This window comes from Taudactylus pleione, unplaced genomic scaffold (genome assembly GCF_031769625.1).
Source record: "Taudactylus pleione unplaced genomic scaffold, aTauple2 ptg000212l, whole genome shotgun sequence".
NCBI lineage: Eukaryota > Metazoa > Chordata > Amphibia > Anura > Myobatrachidae > Taudactylus > Taudactylus pleione.
The window spans coordinates 1,019,407-1,038,526 of record NW_028284614.1 but is presented as its reverse complement, the minus strand read 5'-3'; the positions used below and the strand labels follow the sequence as shown (position 1 = coordinate 1,038,526).

At 44.7% G+C, this 19,120-nt stretch overlaps 1 protein-coding gene across 1 annotated transcript; it reads left to right on the top strand.

Moving 5' to 3' along the window:
* Nucleotides 1-857: 857 nt before the first annotated feature.
* LOC148517663 (zona pellucida sperm-binding protein 4-like) lies at nt 858-13,103 on the top strand. Its single transcript, XM_088478232.1, has 13 exons — nt 858-1,062; nt 2,188-2,309; nt 4,562-4,655; nt 5,519-5,674; nt 7,445-7,635; nt 8,334-8,431; nt 8,512-8,639; nt 8,775-8,964; nt 9,056-9,206; nt 10,912-10,990; nt 11,062-11,169; nt 11,523-11,648; nt 11,926-13,103. Exons 1-13 carry the CDS (start codon nt 888-890, stop codon nt 12,069-12,071), a joined length of 1,764 nt encoding a protein of 587 aa, XP_088334358.1. The 5' UTR covers nt 858-887; the 3' UTR covers nt 12,072-13,103.
* The last annotated feature ends 6,017 nt before the right edge of the window (nt 13,104-19,120 follow it).

The following is a 19,120-nucleotide window of genomic DNA, read 5'->3' as shown; positions in this document are numbered from 1 at the left end:
TAACAAATTGTTTAGATCAAACATTTAACAAACTTGTCTGATCGTACATTTTCGTCTGTTTTCTGGCATTTAGAACCAAATTGCTGATCATCATTTACTCCCATACGTTACCAGATTTTCATTCCAATCAATCAACTAGTTGGATGGTTGGACAGAAAATCTTTAAGTGTGTACCCAGCTTAAAGCTGGGCATCCACTATACAATTTTCTCTCAGATATCTGTCCAATCTGGCTGGCTGGAATGAAAACCTGGTAATGTATGGGAGCAAATAACAGTTGATCATATGGTTTTAAACACTGAAAAAAGGACTAAAAAAATTGTTCAAATTGGTTACATTTGTGTGTTTTAAACTTTTAACCAATTTGTCTGAACAACCATTTCTGGCTATTTTCCAGTGTTTGTGAGCAAATGGTCGACTGTCATTGGCTCCCATACATTACCAGGTTTTCATTCCAACCAGCCAGATTGGACAGATATCTGACAGATAATTGTCTAGTTAATGCCCAGCTTGAGATACATCTCTGATATCTCCTGTATTCTATTTTGGTACATTTAGGAGATACATACTTAATTCTGCCCTTGAACATGTGAAAACAGCAAATAGGCCCCTATGTGTGTTTCATGCTAGCTCAACAGGATACGATACATAACAATTCTCACTACTGAATGCAAATGCAAATATCAAGAGGTATATGTTTATAAAAAAAAACATGGTGTACATTACTTTTAATTGGTCGACAAGACATAGTGCTAGGGGAAGTTATGGTGAATACACACACCTGGGGTCACATTAGCACCTGTCTGATCACACAGCAGCCGCCGCCCCCTCATCATGGTATAAATGACCGGCCTGTGATCACCTATAGTATTGGGAGCGGCAGACAGAATGGGGATCACCAGGGGCTGGTTGGGATGTGTAGTGTTGCTGTGGATCTGTAGCTCAGTGTCTGGTACTGAGGGGCTGTTAGATGATGTCTCTGATCTGCATTGTGGCCCCAGTAAGATGCGTCTGTCTCTTCTCTCTGTGCCCCTAGATTTTGCTTCTGCCTTCACAGTATTAGGTGAGTATCTCTGACCTCTATTTCCTAACTGGGGGGACATGAGATTTATAATAGTGCTGTAATCTGCATAAACTAGTTTGCTGTAATTTTGTCTGGAATGACCTCCTATACATATAGTATATGCATTGTGCTCTGGGTCTTCTGGTAAAAATCACTATTGATTTGTCTAAATGTGACTACTGTATATTACACTAAAGTATTTAAGATTTGGGGAGGTCAAATGTGTACAATCAGGAGAAGTTAGGGGTACAGAGAACCTTGTGAAGAGGATAAGCATACTATATATATATTATATATATATTTATTTCCTCTGCAATAAGAGGTGGACCCTGCACTTATAATATATTTACATTATCTATTAGGCAGCAAGCTATTATGTACTGCATGAAACGCACTGAAAAAAATCTCAGCTAACTTGGCTACCACTAGTGGTTGATCTAATACAGCTTAGGTTCTCCACTCCATCCTCCGGACCCAGAACAGAGCATGTTTTCCAGGTCTCCTCAGACTTACAAGTGAAACCATTAGCTCCACCAGTGGATCTCTTAAAATATTAGTGAGTAATGAATGCACCTGCTGGGTGACCTGGAAAACATGCACTGTTTGGGGTCCTGAGGACTGACTTTGACAGCTACTGTAATACAGGTTAGTGTATATAAATATAACTATTTAAAAAAACAAAAAAAAGTAGCATTATGCATTGGTTAGAGATCTTTAGTTTGATTCCTAACATTGCCTAATATGTGGAGTTTGCATGTTTCCCCATGTCTGTATGTGGGTTTCTTCTGTTGCTCTGTCTCCCACCCTCCATTAACTGGATTCTGATAAACCCTAACCCTGATGTGTGGAAGGGAGTATAGATTGCAAGCTACAGTGAGGCAGTGACAGATGTAAATGACTAAATAGTCTCTGCAAAGTGCTGTTGACTGTGTGCTACAAAAAGTTTGTAAAATAAATAACTGCACCTGCTGCACTACCACTTGTGGCAAGATGGGGTACAACGCTGTTGTTGGAGCACCAGTTCCCAATAGATAAACTGTAGTGCTTCATGTACATGGAATCTGTCAATTTAGCTACTGCAACAGAAGCCATATTGCCAACTCCATTGTGTTCCATATCTTTCAGATAATGCTGGGAAGCCTCACAGGCTCCATAATGACTCTACTTGTGGGCTCTGGGTAGGACAGAAACCAGATGGCTCAATGATCATTGGTGCTGCCTATGATGGATGCTACATAAGGAAGGAGGTAAGGCAAACTACTAACCCTATAAACCATAATATTGAATGACTGCAATATGGTGGCCAGGACTGGTTCTCCCATTACACATGGTACACAGCTGCGTAGGGCGCCACATAGTGGAGGGTGCCTCAGCTGCGTACCATGCGGGCAGTCTGTCTCTGATACAGCTGCACAGTGTGTATCGCTGACCGAACGGAGTACGGTCAGCACTACACCGTGACAAACACACAGCTGCTGGCAGCTGTGTGTTTGCTTTAGCAGCTGATGAGTCTGTCTGACTCTCACCGGCTGCTGCTCCCACTGCCGGAGCCAGGCATCTTCCGGCTCCCGCAGTGGGTAATGGGAGAGACGTCATGGTCTCTCCCACATTGCAAAGCGGCCCGGAGGACTGACTGAGGAGCTGATAGCGGCAGCGGGACCAGGAGCAGGGTTTCAGGTAAGTGTTTAGTTTGTTTGTTTCTACTACTGGGGGCACTACAAGGTGGGGGGGGGCTAACTACTGGGGGCACTACAAGGTTGGGGCTAACTACTGGGGGCACTACAAGGTTGGGGGGGGCTAACTACTGGGGGCACTACAAGGTTGGGGCTAACTACTGGGGGCACTACAAGGTTGGGGCTAACTACTGGGGGCACTACAAGGTTGGGGGGGGGGGCTAACTACTGGGGGCACTACAAGGTTGGGGGGGGGGGCTAACTACTGGGGGCACTACAAGGTTGGGGGGGGGCTAACTACTGGGGGCACTACAAGGTTGGGGGGGGGCTAACTACTGGGGGCACTACAAGGTTGGGGGGGGGCTAACTACTGGGGGCACTACAAGGTTGGGGGGGGGCTAACTACTGGGGGCACTACAAGGTTGGGGGGGGGGCTAACTACTGGGGGCACTGTAAGGTTGGGGGGGGGCTAACTACTGGGGGCACTGTAAGGTTGGGGGGGGGGCTAACTACTGGGGGCACTGTAAGGTTGGGGGGGGGGCTAACTACTGGGGGCACTGTAAGGTTGGGGGGGGGGCTAACTACTGGGGGCACTGTAAGGTTGGGGGGGGGCTAACTACTGGGGGCACTGTAAGGTTGGGGGGGGGCTAACTACTGGGGGCACTGTATAGGGGGAACTACAACTGGGGCCACGGTTTAAGGGGCACTGCATGGGGGGGACAATATAAGGGGCTTACTATTGGGGACACTGCACAGGGGGACTACTACTGGGGGCCTTGTATAAGGGGCTTACTACTGGGGGGACCACTATCGGGGGCACTGCATAGGGGGGTGCCAAAAAATATACTCGCTTACCAAAAATTTTGGGCCAGGGCCGGCCCTGATGGTGGCATAGACTAAAGGTGAGCTGGGAGTAGCTGTGTATCTAGGCTCCAATAAGCTGGACACCCACTGAGATCTGAGACCTTAAACCCAAATAGGGTAGTTTCATTTACATCTGAACTCTCTCATAAAAGTGCCTTAACCCCTATTTTGCCTATTGCTCCTTGTCCTGAGTTGCACTGGATTTGTATAGAATATATGGACAGTGCTTGTGTGGTATCATTGGGTGCTGTGACTAGAGTATGTTGGATGCATTACTCTTTACTGGCAGAGAGCTCAACCAATCTTGTTATCTGCTTCCACTGGCAGCACAATGAAGATTCCATTCTTGGAAGCGCTAGAGTCCAGTTCTGCAATTTCATCTGTATCAATATGGGTTTTTAGCTTTAAGTGTTCATAGTACTACCCCACCACACAGACTGACACTACTTTCTTTATAGACTTTGGGAAGATGTATCAAACCTTGAATGATAAAGTACCAACCAATCAGCTCCTAGCTGTCACTTTACAGGCTGTTTGAAAAATGACAGTTGGAATCTAGTTGGTAATTTATCTGCATTCACTTTCTTTCTCCAAGGTTTGGTACATCTCTCGTATTTTGCTACATACAAACATGCATAGAGCCCTGCCGGGCCCAGGTGAAGAGGGTGCGTGGCCTACTCACGGGAGGCATGGCCATGCCCCCTTGAGCAAAAAATACACCTGCTGGGGAGGGGATGCTGTGAGCCCCTCAGCCTGGAGCAAAGCCAGGGGGGTGGCACCAGACCCAGGCCCTGCAGGAAGTCTGGGCCTCCTCTCGGCACCCCTGAGTGACAGCGCTTTATTCCTCCACTGAGCTCATGTAAAATCTTGGTGCATATCTACTCTAATCGCCCTACTGGTCTGTATAGGAAACCCTATAGAATGTATTGCTTCTATAAATGTATTTAACTAATCTCTCCTAGCTTGGCAACTACATGATGACACTGATTGCTGAACAAATTGCGAATGGTGAAGTAGAACATCAGAAAAGAGACCTCCAGTGCCCATTATTACTAGGTAATGCCCTAATTTACAGTACATGTGATTTCCTTTCTGAAAGTAAACTCCAGTGTGTTGGGAAAAAGTATACATAAAAGCAGACCTTTGCTTTCATATGCTAATTTCTTGCATCTGTTCATGTATGTGGAGGATTTAATGACTGTACATAACTATGGGATCTCTAATCCTTTGGGGGTTTCATTAAGTTAATTATTGGGGTCCAAGTGGACCCTGGTAATGAAGTCTTACTTGCTGCAAATGCTGGAGCAATTCATCATTGCTCTGGCATGGAGACAGCTGATCCAAAAATTGTCTCCTCAAACTGTTTGTTTTTTTTTTTTTTTTTAAACATAGGGAGGGAGTGGGGTGTGCAGAAGCAAACACAATCTGAAGGTGGCGAATGCTCCCGCAGTCAAGCTCCAAAAATAAAATTTTCTGAGCTTGATAAATTTCTGTCCCCATACTAGTGTATGGGGACAGCGGGCCACATTGGGAGAAAGGTAAGCAGGAAATATCTGATATCCTGCATTTACTACTTTGATTGGCCCCAAAACTTAATTTCTACAAAAGCTTTTAGAAATTAAATGATAGATGAACCCCCCTTGGGAAGAGAAAATAGATGGCGATAAAGTACCAGGCAATTGGCTCCCTACTGTCACCCTTTAAAAAAAAATTTTTATTTATTTAAAATCATTGGAGACTCCTGTTTTACCACACATTGGTTTGGCCAGCTATACCTTCATTGAACAATCCACTTAAAAAAACCATAACACTTCACAAGTGAAGGGGGGTTTGCATATTAACCATTTGAAGCCAGAGATTTGAGAACCTGATCTTTCAGATTACATGCTGGTTACTACACTAAGGACTCTCTCCCTCAGCTATGGACGCTCCGAGCCCCAGTGACTGTGCTGCTGTGCAGAGTGGTGACCGCTTGCCTTGTGCCAATGCCTCTGTGACCAGGGCTGTCTGTGAAGGACTAGACTGCTGCTTCTCTCCCAGTGACCCCTCCCTTCCCTGTTACTATGGAAACAAAGGTTAGTTGCTCCAGGTGAATACTTATAGCGCATATACTGGGGAAGTTCTTCTGAGGGTTTCCCTGCCTCCCATGCAGGGGTGTATCTATAATGGGTGCAGGGTATGTACAGGCCCCTGGGACCAGGGGGAGCCACACTGTACACCCTACACCCATAGTTTTCAATACTTGCCTCAAGTCCTGCATTGGCTGTAGCAGCACTATACAAAACCCCTGGAAAATGGCCGCCAGGCAATTTTTCCGGCCATTATACGCAGTGTGAAAAATTGCTGGCAAACAATTTTCCCAGTGACTAGAGTCCACTGCTTTGGTCAGTGTGCTGCCCTCCATCCAGGAGAGGAGGGCCCAGGACGGGGAATGCACATGGGTCCCCTCTCAACCACTTAACTGACTATTTTTTTTTTTCAAAAATTATTATTTTTTTTAATGAGTGAGTTAGGTGAGGAACATCCATTTTTTATCTTGTCCAAAAATGGCTTCATAAAATTTTGATTTGTAAGATTGTTTTTTAAAAATAACTGACCATCGACATTCAATTTGAGACTGGATACAGGAACCAGGGGTGGGGGGGTGTTTAACTAACTTTTCCCCAGCGGCTGCTTGGTTCTGCAGGTGCTGGGTAGGGGGTCCCGCTTTGCTTACTATTCAGCAGTGATCGGCAGACAGAGGGGGAGAGGGTGCAGGCAAGCAGAGGGACTAGAAGGCCCCTTTGAGAGCAGCAGCTGCAAGAAGGTTCTCTTCCTGCAGCAGCCCTCATGTTTATCTGTCTGGACAAAATGTTATGTCTAGTACAGATAAAGAACTGCCTGGTGTGGACTAAATTACGTCAATGCCAGGCAAGTGGTTAATATGCCCCAGCTCCCACTGTATGACATTGACAGTGGGTTGCATGGCTGCAATGGTACTCCCACACTTGCCCTCAGGAATCGCATGTGGCTTGGGTTAAAAGTCTGAAGTATGACTTAAGGGGCCTATCTATTAGCAGATGTATTTCTGAACAATGAAAGACAAGATATCCCTTTGAAAATTCCGGTGGCTGTGCTGAACGATATCTGTCATGTACATGACATTTTGCTGAACGATATCACATGACTTCATTCAGGGAGTAGATTTTTTTTTTTTAATAATTGTTTTTCTCTGCAGCTAATCTTTCGTCGTTTGCCGCATATAAACTGCACGATATTGCTAATATCGTATAGCTATATGCAATAATTGACCCGACATGTTGGAGAGACAATAGATGCAAATTATCGGCTGTGGGAGTGCACATCTGTCATCGTTCAGGGCCTACCCATTAGCACAGGCCTGGCCAACTTGTGGCTCTCCAGCTGTTGAACTAAAAGTCCCAGCATGCCTTGCCAGAGTTTTAGCGTTCCCTAATAGCAAAACTGTGGCAAGGCATGCTAGGGCTTGTAGTTTCACAACGGCTGGAGAGCCACGGGTTGGCCAGGCCTGCATTAGCAGATATAATTAATGATTGAACAATATATCGTTCAATCCATTTTATCTGCTAATGGATAGGCCCCTTTAAGATTTTTATCTATTCATTGTAGGAATTAAAAGTTGCCACTAGGTGGCATACCTAACTTTATAGATGTCCAAAGTAGAGGACACCATGCACTAATCTATAGGAGATGACTTAAACAGCTATCCACTGTAGTGAGTTCTATGTGTGAAAGGACTAGACAAGCTTCAGTTCACCAACAATGAGATGGAGGGATTTCACTCACCAAACTGCCTCCATTGTGGGTTTTTTCCTTTATTACTCCAGTGACTGCACAGTGTACAGACAGCAGCCAGGTCCTGATCGCTATCTCTAAGGATGTGACTACACCAACTCTGCTCTTGGATTCAGTCAGTGTCCTCAATGTGGACCCAACCTCGTGCCCCATGCTGAGTGTTTTGAAGACTTCAGCTTTCATACTGGTGCAGTTCCCTCTCTCTTGTGGAGGAGTCAGTCAGGTAAGGTTGTAGTATTGCTGTTTGATATGGGTACGACCGTTAAAACTGTCTTGTATTACAAGGACTGAAATGGCTGCATACTTGGCAGACTCCCCAGTCCAGCATCTAGAACACTTGATGGACCCAGATCATCTGTTGTGAATCTTACTAATTCTGGTAACTAATGTAGCATTGTCCAAAGAAATGTGTGAATCAATCTAGAGTAGCCAATTAAACTGATCAACATTACTAGTCTCATCCAATCCAGGTTATGTATACATTGCCCTCATTTGCTACATTCCACTAAACTCTGTTGTTGCACCCTTTAGTTAGAAAAATGTATTCTTCTTCCATCGAGTTCAGTCAAGTATGGGTTGGGTACAGGATGCTGGTCAGAATTTTGATGCCAGCATCCCATAAGGGTTATACAGACACCTGTTAAATATCCTGAGCGCTGACAGCTGGGATATCAACTACATCCCAAAGCCTTATAATTGATCATATTTGGAACTGGTGTTAAAGCATCATCTTGAAGCTGGCTTGTATTTCAACTTGGTCATAGTACTACTGAACCTCATTGGTTGAAGTCTAAACCATTCTGGCCAATTGAGAACTTTGGTTTTATAGTACTTTCTCCATAATACTGTAAAATTCCTTAAAGACTCCTGCCATCCTACCTCAAGCCTAATATTTGTATAATACTAATTTTCCTTTGCCAGATATCTGATAACACTGTACTGTATGAAAACACAATTTATGCCACAAGGGACATAAGGACATGGCAAGGGTCATCAATTACAAGAGACAGCACATTGAGGTACAGTAAGCCATACACTGGTATAGGCATGTGGTTTTGCTGTACACAGGGCAAAATTAATTTTAGCTTTGTTACACTAGGCTGACTGTCCGCTGCATCTATTCTCGGACTGGTGTTCTCCCACTGCAAGTTGAGGTGCTCACCCTGCCTCCACCCCTTCCTGTGTCCACCTCGGGTCCCCTGCTCCTGGAGATGAGGATAGCTCAAGGTAATGACTGGTGTATTGAACTTTCTTGCTACAGGACAAATTGGGCTTAAGGTAATGACCTATGGCCAGTTGACATGAGTTTGTCTATAATGGAATGGTTTAGTAGTATTAGTAACCTGGTTTCTCCTCTGGCAGACATGCAGTACGCTTCATTCTACTTGGATAGAGATTACCCTGTGGTCAAAGTGCTCAGAGATCCAGTCTTCCTAGAGGTCCTAATACTACAAAGAACAGACCCAAACCTGGTTCTGATCTTAAATGACTGCTGGGCCACTCCCTCTGCAGACCCCACACAACAAGTCCAATGGCCCATCCTTGTGGATCGGTAAGGCTGGTATTCCATCTCACCCCCTTCCTCTGTATGAGACAACAGGGTGTACTACTACTCTACACATGACTAATCCTTCTCGTTCCAGGTGCCCTTATGCTGGGGACAACTACCTGACTCAGCTGGTCCCAGTTGGCACACCCACACAGAGCATGCCGTTCTCCACCCACTACCAGCGCTTCATTGTCAGCACCTTCACCTTTGTGGATCTGGGCTCCCAGCTTGCTCTAGATGGACTGGTAAACTTCTATAGTCAAACTTCTAACTATTTCCTGCTATAATCTGACAAGGGTATTAAGATGGGCAACACAAGTTGAGCCCATGAAAGTTACAATTGCATACTTTGCCTAAAATGATTTGTTTTCTAGACTACAATGATCTTTTCATTTTCTGTGACTTAAGCATCCAACTTGTTACTGAGTGACAGATTTCCAGAGCTGTGGTATCTTCTGCTACTAATCATAGGGGAGGGTGTGCTGTTGGTTTAATGCTGTGACTTAGGCCAGAGCCGGCCCAAACCAATTTGGTGCCCTGGACAAGGTGTTTGTTGTTTTTTTTTTTTTTTTTTTCCTGGTGCCAGCAGCAGAAAATCCAAGGTTCTCTCATCACAGCACACTGCTGTAACTAAAGAAAAAGGACAGGCTTTAGTGGAAAGTTCATTATACCCACACCTCAGAAGGCATTCTATAGGGCAAATTCTTCCCTCACTACACAGCACCTGTCACCAGCACAGTACATCTTCTCCCCCCACCAGAGATTATAGCACCTGTCACCCAGCACAGTACCCCTCACACAGCACCACACCCCTCTCAGCACTGATTACAGCAGTCTGCGCCCACCACTCAGATTACAGGTTAGTTTATACTTACCTTTAGGGACGATCAGGATTTCCAGCGCTGTTGGGCTTCCGCTGCCGAGAATCAAACTGCCGGCCATGTGACCGGCGGTATTTCGTAACTATTCCATTGTAGCACATCTCAGTAGAATGGTAGCTGATGGTTGCCCCTTGTCACTCCCTACCCCCTCCTATCCTGGTGACTATCATCACTAGTGTTCATCCATGCCCATAGTCATATTCCCATCCCCCACCCCCCATAGTGTCATAAGTGCCCTGAACCCCTCCCCCCCACCCACTCCCCATGTCTCTGCTTCCTGCCCTCCTGCCACAAGTAGTGTCTACATCTAGGAGCTCCCACACACCAGTCTCTGCCTCCCCCTCATAGCAGTATCATTAGCTCCTTGAGCCCTACTCCCCATATGTCTGTCTCCCCCTCCCATAATGTCTTCAGCCCCCACTCCCCATATGTACCTGCCTCCCCTCCTCATCCAGCTCCATTTATGCTGTGTGGTGGGGCAGGGCTTGGCGGCAGCTCCATGGGTGGTGCCTGGCTTCTCCTCTGCAGCAGCTCGCCTCCACCAGAAAGAGAGTAAACACACTTCCTATACGCCTGATGGGCCTATTCATCAATAAATGGCCTGGTAACCATGCGGAAACTCTAGTTTCCTCATACTTAAGTTACCAGGCCATTCATCAGGGCTCACATGAGTGACCTCAGGTCACATATGCATAGCCAGGCTGACTGGGAGGAGGTAGTAACGCAGCTACTTCTGCTTTTCGGAGCAGCTGTCCCCATACAATGATTAATTGCTCCAGAGTAAACTATCCCCCCACTGCAAGTTCGATACTAAATAATCGAAGACCATATGGCCTCCGATTATGAATAGGGCACCTGAGTGTCCTCCTGGCTGCCTTGGATTGCTACATCTGAACCAACTCAAAGAGAAAAATATACATCTGGCCCTAGGCATCTGACTTGGGCAATCACACCACTCCCAAAAAAGTACAAGTCCTTTAAAGATGTACTGCATATGTGGTACTGATTTGCAATTAAACAGCATGGATCTCAAGCTGCTACTTGTCTTTAATGACCATCTGTTCCACAGGTCTACTTCCACTGCAGCGCTTCTGTGTGCGTCCCATCTGCTGCTGATTCCTGCACCAGGTCATGTGGCCAGAGGACAAGTAAGGGCTCTGTGTGCTCTCTAGATAGAAGGCAGCCTGGACAAAAAACTAATCATGGTTTTTATTTGCAGAACGAGCAGCCATAGAACCAATGCAGGAGATCACTGTAAGCAAAGGCCCAGTTGTCTTCATTGATGGTGAAATTCCATCAGATAGGAAAGATGTGATGTCTACTCAAGGTAACTTATCTGTAGGTGACTTGCTGCATCCAATTTAATGCAAATCCACCATTGTTTGCTCCTCTGTACCTAAATACTAGTGCCAAATGCTATTGCTCACAAATATTTCTACTAACCTGTGGCTATATGAAGAAGCAATACAACTCTGTAGACAAAGGGGGAGATGTACTAAACTCTAGCTGGTAGTTTATAACTTTCCAATCTGCTCCTAACTCGTGTTGAGGGCTGGGTTTGAAAATTGAGTTTCTGATTGTTTGGTATATTTCTCATGTACCAAGCTTTGGAAAGTGATACATCTGCCCCTTAGGGTGACTGGCATATCTTAACTTTTGTTCATGTTAATTTTCCTACAGAGGTCTCTCATACTGACATGCTGAATGATACCTCTGACCTGGATTTCATTGGTGCTGAAAAGGATGATCCCATGACTGCAGGTGGAGACTTGGCTGTTGACAAGGCATTACCCATTAGAGTGAGAGGTAACCAACAATTCTTTAGTAGGTTGTTGAGACTTGTCCATACAATACTCTAGCAGTTCCAACAAACTGCTTTCTAGGTCTACTACAACAGCTGGGCTAAGGAGCCAATCAGTCTTCCAAGCCAGTGATCTTACACCTATTCTACGGCTTGTAGCCTGAATGCCTTAAAACTAAAACTACTTATGTACTGTTATGAAACCTTCTACCATGACAAACACTGTCTTTACTGATTATGTCAAAGTTAACTTTACTAAAAAGCTATGTTTAACACTTTCAGGTACCTCTATCCCTAACTCATCTGTTCTCATGTGGCTGAGGGGAGCAGCTGCTGGAGGAGGAGTCTTGGTATTGCTAGTTACAATACTGGGTGTCCGATGGTGTCACAGGACTCGGAGTCCCACTATGCACACTGTAAGAATATGAATAAAACCTGTTTAAAGGAAAAAAAATTGGTTCTGGTTTTTGGCCAATACATGTCAAGTGTACATGTAACTTGGATGTGTCTGTAACACTGCTTTAGTGTTTTGTATCTGATCAGTTACTGATCTACCAAATTTGGTTAATCAAATTGCCTTAAATCTTTGTAAAATGTTGCAGTTAAAGCACAAGGAGTGTCTACGATCTAAGCCAATGAGTACATGGCTAGCACTGCAAGGAATGGGCTTCGTCTGAGGCTATACAGAAGTCATGGAATGTAGGATTGCATAATGGGGTGGGATTTGATGTAGGAAAGGTCCCTAACTGTACAGGAGGGTTGGGTACAGCATCCTGACTGTCGTAGTCAGATGTTGACATTCTGACTAACTCCTGCAATTTTTGGGAAGTATTCTAAGGCGAACACTAACAGTCCCCCTTCAGCACCCTAAACCTCCCCATAGTACAGTACCTGCTATTGAAGTTGTAGGCACTTTGAGCTGCCAGGATCCCACAGCCACTATAGTCGGCATCAGGAGGCCGACTCATCCCATACAGGAGACTTGCATACAGTATGTTATGCTGATCACAGCTGTCGTGCCCTAGACTGCTTACTCTATTGCCTTAACCAGGGGAGAAGGTTTTTTTTTTTTTCTCTGCCGGCCAAATCAGGAATAGAAGTACAGTACTTGAGCTGCTGTGGAACTACACAACCCAGCATGACCTTTCAGTTCTGGAATTCCTGAAAAGGAACTCTCTTCCAGGGAATGCTGTGATGTGCACTGTAGTTCTATGGCATTACACAATGACTGAGGGGGTGATGTTTCAAGCAGTGAAAATAGCATATAAGTTGCCCATAGCACCAATCAGCTTCTACCTATTTCTTTAGGATGTAATTAATAAATGCTACTTCCAAAGCTTATTACTTGTACTGTATCAAGTAGTACAAAGAATAGATAAGTGGACATTAAATACACTCCATATTTAATTCCTACTCCCTACCCAATGAATCCACAGACTTTCTGGTTTTACTTTTTGCTAGTCTGTATTCTTGCAAGCCTTTAATAGAAACATATTGCAGAGTAATCCTCCCAAATATCTCATCAGGTGTACTGCTGTCTAGGCTAATATGTGGTACAGCCATTATGTTACACATGCCTTAATAAACTCCCAATAAACATTATGGTGCACTTTCTGGAGAATTTCTACTGCTGGGGGAAAAAAACTGGGTTATTGCAGTGTCAAACTAGGTTGGGGCCAGGCTCCTAGGAAAAAACCCTGGGTGAAGAGACTGGCACTACTTCTGGGGTCTTGAGCAGGGTTTTACATTGGTAAGGCTTAGTGGACCAGGTCATCTGAGGTGGGTCCTGCTCACAGCATGGGAGAGCTGCATTTCCTGGCACTTGGAGATTGCTGGTAGAGGCAAGTCCTGGGTTCAGCCTGTGGTGTAAATGGGGGTTCAAGCTGCTTTGACATGGCTTAAAACCAGCATCCTGGGTTGGACCCAGGATTTTGGTGGAATAGATGTATCTTATACTTCAGTCAAGAGGTTCCCAAACAGTCATCAAAGCTCCAATGATTCAGTTTTTAGAGAGCTCCATAGTTGAGCACAGGTGGTTAATTCAAATATACTTATCCATGGTTGACCACAGGTGACTTAATTAGTAAGTTAATTTGAATTAACCACCTGTGCTCAACCATGGATATCTCTAAAATCTGAACCATTATGGAGCCTTGAGGACTGTATTTGGGAATCTCTTGATCAATCCCTGACCCAGTGCAGAGTACAACCTATAGTCCAGGTGCTCCCAACATCTTATCTCAAGGCAACATGTGCCTATGCAGCGATATCTTCGGCAAGTGTATACACACTTGCCGACGCGTGGGAGCAGGGCCATGCTCCATTCAGCAGCATGGCAACGCTCCATGATAACCATAGATTGGGCTGCATGTACAGCTGACTGGGGTTATTGTAAACTACCAGCGGGAGTGAGCATGGCTAGTCGTTTTTAGCATAAACACTAGCATATTTTGGATAGTTTGTATGCACCATAACACTCCAGCCTTTCAGTATATCAATACTTAATCACAGGTGACTTATTTTAGTACCTCAGTCAGTTTGATACCATCTATGCACAAGCATGGACATCCTTTAAAACCTGAACTGTTGAGGTGCCTTGAGGACAGAGTTTGAGAAAATAGTCCCTACTACATGTTCAGATGGGTTTTATTCTCTTAACCAAGACCTTGTGCTGTGATGCCAATGACTACATCTGTGCTGTAATCTCTCCACAACTCCCACCCCCTTCTTGTGCCTCTCAATGTGACATGTTGAGGTTAAGCACAATGGATATTCACAGGCAATAATAGGTCATGTGCCCAGGCATGCACTATTAGCAGATTCCCAAGGGAAGGACACTGTGGTCAGTAACTTGATCCATGGTATGATGTAAATAGAGCTATATACCTGACCGTATACTGGGCCCTGCATGTACAGGATGTGAGGTGCAGGTTAGTCCACATGTAGTAAAGTTTGTACCTGGGTCTATGACTCCTTGTTCTAATCACAATGCTGGAGCAGTATAGTGTATGAATGCGCCTTGTGGTGCTATGGTTGGGAGTTTTGAGGGCAAGTCTTGTTGCCTGGAACAGACATTTCACCAACAGCGTGAGCAACATCAGCAGGGCTGTGAGTAGTGTGACCTGTGATAGCACCACAGGGCAAGGGGTGCTGGTCAGGCCTATCCATTCTGTGTTTATCATTCTCACCTGTAGCTTCCTCCCTGTCCCACACCCCCCTCCCTTTTTCTTTTAAATCCTTAGGCCTCCCCCATGAAGCCATGGCCCTTTTTCAGGTGCACTATTGTGTGCCTATTTAAAACATGAGGAGAGTGTGTCAATGCTCTCTGGCACAGGGCACCAAAAAGTCTAGTTACAGCTCTGAATTGCATGTGTGAAGTAAGGATTCTTGCTGATCCACAGCAGGTCCGAGAGGCAATGCTACTCTATGGATATGGTGCAGTGTACTCCTCATCCAACAGCAACTTGTCTTATGTCCATGCAACTTTCTGCTTCATGGGGTGTCTAGGCCCCTTCTGAAATCCAGTCCACCTTTATCATCTCACCATAATCTTGGTGAAACCATGGTAGCGTGAGTATTGGGCATTAGTGTCCATATTCTACAATGGGACTTCTGGAGTGTAGAGGTGATCAGCAGTGAGTGAGTGAGCTCTGATGCTAGTACACTGTGGGGAGTGCCAGATAGCACATTAGTTGGTGGTCCTGCAGTAATTATTAAACTCCTTTAGTCATAGGGGCATGTTTACACCTTATACTGCCACATACTGAAGTTTGTCTACATCCAGTACATGATTGTTTTATTGCTCACTTGTGTACAGTAGTTTATTATTAAGGCACTGAGATCCACTCTGCAAGTATATCGCAGCTGCCAATTCAGTGGCAGTACAGCATCTCATCCATGTCAAACACTGGTGTGCCTGCAGCCTGACATAAACAAGACCAAAGCTAACACCCTAGCCTACTTTACACACTTGTCAAACCATTATTGCTCACTCTCATGGAATGTCTGGAACATTGCCGGGAGTGTACAGCAGCTACCTGTATCCTGTCAGCTTTTTCCTTGAAGTAGACCACAGGTTCTCAAACTCAGTCCTCAGGACCCCAAACAGTGCATGTTTTGCAGGTCTCTTCACATAATTACTAGTAAATAGTTGGGTGCACCTGTAGATCTTTTAAAATGTCAGTGAGTAATGAATACACCTGTGCACCTGCTGGGTGCCCTGCAAAAAGTGAACTGTGTGGGGTTCTGAGGACCGAGTTTAAGAACCACTGAAGTAGACAATCTGAGGACTTACTGATGTCACTTAGGTTGAGTGTTTTTGTGGTGGGATTTCCTGCACACTCGAGTGTTCCTTCTAGTTTCTCCAGGAGGACATTTAAAGAGTTGGCAATTATGGCACAAGTCATTGTTAACCACGTGTGATATCACTACACACACTCCACCTTTTTGTGATCTAGCCAAAGATCCATGCACTATTGCTGTTGGGTAGTCTTCTAAAATATTCAGTGGCAAACTGAAATGTTACCATAGAATCTGGGCCTCACACACACACTGGAAGGAAATAATCATTTAAAAAGAAATATATATATATTTGATTAACCTAACATGCATCAGGAATCATTCAGTTAAAAATCTAACAAGATACCATAATTCCTTAGGATAATTTGCTGCCTTGGTTAAATTTGTTCTACATATTTGATTTGCATTTTTGTTTTTCTAGAGCTGTAAATTATTTAGATCTCTAATTTGTCTAAAGCTGTAGTATTCAGCTATTATTTTGAGTTGGCCACTGTGCAAAAATAGGTTTGTCGAGCTGTATATTCACATTTTACAACAAAATAAAAAAAAGTGCTGAAACATAAATTTAAACATTTTATCCTTTTGTTTTTCCATTACTTTTTTAAGCTGAATGAAATCTGCATGAAAAAAACAGAATAAAAAAAAAAGTGGCAGAAGTGGATACGATGCTAGTCAGTACTAGGGATGTGCACCGACCAGTGGCGTAACTAGGGTATTTGGAGCCCAGGCAAATTTGAAAACGGAGCACCCCCCCCCCCTCTATGTGCAGGCGTGCATGTCAAAAAAATGGGGCATGTCAACATGACAGTCTCCTTTCTTGTCACTGGGAACATTTCTTTCCATTTGCACCTTAATGCAGTGCCCCTAGTAGTGGTCCCCCTTATGCAGGCCCCGATTAGTTCCCCTTATGCAGTGCCCCCAGTAGTTGTCCCTCCTATACAGTGCCCTTTATATAGTTCCCCCAGTAGGAGTCCCCCCTGTAGTGGTCCCCCATGATACAGTGCCCTCAGTAGTATCCACCCCAGTAGTAGTCGGTGTCTCTCGCGTGCTGGCGGCAATGGGTGTGTTATGCACAGTCTGAGCCCACCTGCCACCCTCCTCCTGGTGCTGTTGGGCAAGCGCTCAGGGGGAGGGAAGGGGCTCAGCTGTGCAGCACAGGAAGCCTAGCGACGGTCCTGTGTAAATGTGTAGCGCTGACCGCACTCACTGCGGTCGGCGCTACACTGGCTAACTAGGGCAGGCCGGTACCATGGCCGGCAGTGCCCCCCCCCCCCCCACGCTGCCGGTCCCACAGTGCCCAGGGCACGCTCCCCTGCCCTAGTTACACCACCTCCCATGTTTTGGATCTGGATTTGAAAAAAAACACCCTCAAGTGTCTTGGATCATGTAATTTATGCAATCCAAAACCTGAAATTCAGATTTAAAATCTGAATTCCGAACTGCAAAAAGATCAGAACTGCGACCTGGATTTTCAGAATTCGGGTGGATTCGGATGTCTGGAGAACCAAACCGCACATCTCTAGTCAGTACCAATACAAAGTTTTGCATAAGTTGGCTGAGAGGCTAAAAACAGAAAGGAGAAAGAAAATACAAGTAAAAATAAATATTTCAGTTAAGCACAGTAACCACTTTCACATACATCACTGATCCCATTATGCTGCTCAGAGTCCCCAATTTAAACATTGGTCAGTATGGCCAATCAGGTTCACCAACGCAAACTGATGTGAGTAGCAGTGATCCATTCTATTCAGCCGCAAAAAATGCTAAAACAAGAAGGGAGAAGTGAGGGGGGAGCTTAGCAACTGTCTTAAACCTGCATCAGGGCTAAAATGTCAGCGAAAACAGCAGCAGCTTATGGGCTGCCAATTGAAAAGGCCTTGTCTAAAGGGTTTAACATCAACGGGCTGCCAGAGTAATTACAGTAGAGGTCATTGATACCTGGTAATAGGCTGGGCATAAGACCAGAAAAACCACATCTTGGGTGTGGAATTATTTTAACCCAAATCCTGACAGTTATGAAGACATCTGTACCATTTGTAAAGCCAAAATTAGTAGAGAAATGGACCTTAACCATCGAGGAACCTCCACCCTGTTACATCTGCAGCACATCCATCAAAAGCATTTTTTTGCAAAATTCAGAAACTGGCTAAAAAAAAAAAGCAACAAGCCGTGCAGCATCAGTTAGCTCCCTTCTCTCTACTAGATCAAAGCACTTGCCATCTTCACCACCAACAATATCCTCAATCATGAAGAGATTGGTAGCTTGTTTTGTGGTGGACCAAACAAACCAATGAGCAGCTGACATTGCTGGTAGTGAACTCTACATGCACCAACTGGCTTTACAGAGGCAAGATGTCACCATCATCCAATTCCTCATCAATGTATACATCATCTTCACATATTAAAGTTTATCCCCATTGGAATCCACTATTACAGGTGCCTCTAATTTTTGCACGTAATTGACGTTAAAAAGGTCTCTCAGAATTTGTAGTTCATGTTGATGGATATCTTTTCCACATTTTTGGGGAAGTAGCCTCATAGGTCAGTCACTGATAAGGTTCCCAGCTGTGCTGAAAACTGAGTACACACTGGAGGGTGGGCAGCTCAAGTAAAGCAAAAGCCAGTTTGTGCAAGAGCCTCCAAATTACCTGTGTTCCTTCCAGTAGGAAGACAGTCTGACATGCCTATTTGGATGCTATCATTAAACATTTTTAATGAGTCCTCTACCATTCTTTGAATGGTGACCTTTCAGATTGAGTCGCAATAGAGGTGTCATTAATTGTAGGCAATTCTGACCAAACCAGATGTCAAAAGCTAAAACTTGGTTGTGTTGACTCACTGCATCACCAGTGGGTGTTGTGAGAGTTTACTTTTTGCTTGAAAACTGAAGAAGCCACCGCTGCATCATTTGCCACTTGAGCTGACAATTTTTGCTTACCAACAGCTCTTTACATCTCTTCAGATCTGTGTCCATTGAAGACAGTATCTTCATCCCTTCTGGGATGAAAATCCACTCCCAGCAGCAGGCATGACGCTCAAGAAAGACAATCCTTGCATTTGCTCTATTCAGCTTGTCCACATATCTGTGTAAGGGGGACAGCAGTTTGAAGGTCACTAACTGTCTTTCTTTTATGTCCCTGTAAAGGATGGAAGATGCTTTTCAAGTGGAATCCTTGCA